We start from the raw sequence: 2,820 nt of genomic DNA, 5'->3' as shown, positions 1-2,820 counted from the left end.
ATTCCTTATAAATAATATATGATCTCAAACTACAGACTTCACTATTCATCTATCATACATCACTGCGATATCCTGCAGAACAATATTCTCTTAAACACTTATTTACTAATATCTGAAAATTATAGCATTTACCATGTAATCCTCTTCTCTTCAAATGTGTCGCTGGTGTCAGCTTCTCCATAGAGATTTGTATATCCCCGTTATCAACGTAGTGCATAGCAACAGTAAAAATGTATCTTGACTACTTTTAGTGGTTATTTTGGGAAAAACAGGTGGGGGGCGTTTTACCCCAGGGGGGCGTTTTCCCCCACTCTACCCTATGTTGGGAAACGTTAAACACTCACAAAAAAATAAAAAAGTAGGATTTTCTCGAACAGAGAAAAGTGAAAGAGAAACAAGAAATTGATGACAGGTCTGAAAATCAAAACGAAACGGAAAGATCGTAGGATAGGCTAGCCTACTGTTAGAAGACAGAGAGGAGAGCAGCTGTTCGGGTGAGTAGCCGCAGAGAAACAAAAAACATATCTTATCATAACTTATCAGAAACCGTGCCGCATTAGACTTATTTTTCGAATAAATTATAGGCTACACGTTTGATAAACCGTTGTGGCTATTTATGCATGAATGTCAGCTATATGTAGGCCTCGATATGTCGACACATTTTAGTATTTTCAAATACTAAATTAATCATTGATCATTTTAAATGATCAAGCATATTCTTTTGTGTGCTGTCAATTTCAGAACTACACTTAAAATAGAGCAGTCTTATTTGCAGTCTTGATGTTTTAGAGTGTCACCCCTTCATTGCTGTGCACTTTTTTTCTGCACAGTGGCTGATTTGTAGTTTGTACCACCAAAAGTTTCTCTGAATTTTCGGATTTTTTCGGATTTCCCATTCATTTCCTATGTTGGTCATTTCTGATCGCGAAGGAGACAAGTGTGACCCTTTTACTTATCCGAATCATGTCCATGATTTTTTTGTGTGTTCACATAATACACAAAAAAATAGCTAATACAACAAAAGTCACCAAGTGTCATCCCATTCCGATGAAGCAAAAAAAATTAACAATTCAAAACGTAAAAGTGTTCGGTCATTTTTGACCAAAGTGTTATTTAAACACTTATTATTACTTAAAGTGATGATTAAACAAGTACACAACACAAAATGCTACAAAGTTAGCTGCAAGCATAAAAACAAAGTTTCTAAGCAGTAGGCCTACCTACTTGAAATGGTAAACTGATTTGTTTTGTTTTTGCACTTTTAACAGTGTCTGGAGCAGAACTGGTTGTTTTCAAAAATGCAAAACATATTGTCATCGCTCAGCGGTTTTTGGCGCACATCTGGGGTAAAGTATGCTGAAACCCTGTTAATTGATCCAGCAGTCATATTCTGTTAACAAATATCTTTTGTATCACTCATTTCAGACACAACAGGATAGACGAGCAGAGACAGAAATGCCTAAATCATATTTCAGTGAGTGTGATTTTTTATAAGATATCTTATACTATAAAGATTTTTCTAATAGTAAAATATTTGTTTATACCATCCTTGATTTGCAGAAGTTTTTTCTTTCTTTTTTTTCAGAAAAGTTTTCAGTACAGATTAACTCACTAATTTTTGTTTTTATTGTTCTATGAGGGTCAAATTGACTCCACTGATTTCATAATGACTTTGGCTTGAACTCTTAATCATTCATTCTTTTTACAGAAACAGAACTGATGCTTGTCCTGCTGGGCATGTCTGGATCTGAGAAGACTGCAGTAAGACACATGATATTTGGCAGAGAAGAGAGTCAGGCCAATACCTATTCAACTGCCCTGAAGATGATCACAGCAGAGAATGGAGTGGTGGATGAGAGACAGGTGACTGTGATCTACACCCCTGACTGGTTCGGCTCTGGACTCTCCTCAGAGGAAATTAAACAAAACATAAAATTCTGTACCCGTCTAGCTTCAGCTGGTCCTTACGCTTTCCTCCTAGTCATACCAGCAAATCAGTTTATTAAAGAGGAGAGAGAGATAGTGAAACACATGGAGGATGTTTTTGAGGAAGGGGAGAAGCTCATGCTCGTTCTCACTGTTTCTGATGCACATGAAAAGCTAAAGATTGAAAACCATAAATTCCTTGTGGAAAAATTTGGAAATTGGTTTCATCCCCTCAATATCAGTGAGACTGGAGGACCTCAGGTTTCAGAGCTGCTGAAGAAGGTAGAGAAGATGGTTGCAGATGAGCCTTATGTAGTGGTAAATAAACTATAAGTTAATTTATATATATATATATATATATATAGTGCTTTTCACAATACACATTGTTTCAAAGCAGCTTTACAGAAAAGCATGACGCAAAATGTTATATCTTAATATCTTCATGCCTTATAGTCACATTTAGCAGATTAAAGCTCAACAGTTGAGATTTGCTATATAATATATACCGCTAAACATGAGTGTACTATATCTGGGTTAGGTTGGGTATACTTATTGTAGTAATATAATTTGTTATTATTTATCGATTTGTTAATTCATGCGTTATGTGGTGAGAATTATAAATCCTGTGAGGTTTTATTCAATTTAAAACAATTTGGTGTAATGACAAGCCTAATTACTATTTGGTGACGAGAATCAAACCCTTTCAGGGCTTGGGCCCTAATAATTTACATTAACATTAACATATAAAAAACATTATGCTAAGCATCTCCTTTTGTGTTTCACCTTGTTAAAATAGCTCTTACTACTTAGCTGTAAAACTTTGTCTCTTTCTCTCTTCGTTCCACAGACCTCACCCCTCACATTAGGTGAAGTTACTTTAAATGAGGTTTTATT

At 35.4% G+C, this 2,820-nt stretch overlaps 1 protein-coding gene across 1 annotated transcript; it reads left to right on the top strand.

The window, feature by feature from the left end:
* Positions 1–420: 420 nt before the first annotated feature.
* Positions 421–2,393, top strand: LOC311294280 (GTPase IMAP family member 8-like). The gene is made up of 4 exons (XM_084415079.1): positions 421–494; positions 1,269–1,346; positions 1,426–1,474; positions 1,709–2,393. Exons 2-4 carry the CDS (start codon positions 1,299–1,301, stop codon positions 2,257–2,259), a joined length of 648 nt encoding a protein of 215 aa, XP_084271205.1. The 5' UTR covers positions 421–494; positions 1,269–1,298; the 3' UTR covers positions 2,260–2,393.
* The last annotated feature ends 427 nt before the right edge of the window (positions 2,394–2,820 follow it).

This window comes from Rutilus rutilus, assembly GCF_951802725.1.
Source record: "Rutilus rutilus genome assembly, chromosome: 7".
Lineage (NCBI taxonomy): Eukaryota > Metazoa > Chordata > Actinopteri > Cypriniformes > Leuciscidae > Rutilus > Rutilus rutilus.
The sequence above is the reverse complement of the archived record's forward strand: the minus strand, read 5'-3'. Positions and strand labels throughout refer to the sequence as shown.

Coding starts and splice junctions, on each gene's coding strand:
- LOC311294280 (XM_084415079.1), top strand. CDS start 1,299: ATGCAAAACATATTGTCATCGCTCAGCGGTTTTTGGCGCACATCTGGG. Junction 1,347..1,425: donor GTTTTTGGCGCACATCTGGG/GTAAAGTATGCT, acceptor CACTCATTTCAG/ACACAACAGGATAGACGAGC. Junction 1,475..1,708: donor AATGCCTAAATCATATTTCA/GTGAGTGTGATT, acceptor TTCTTTTTACAG/AAACAGAACTGATGCTTGTC.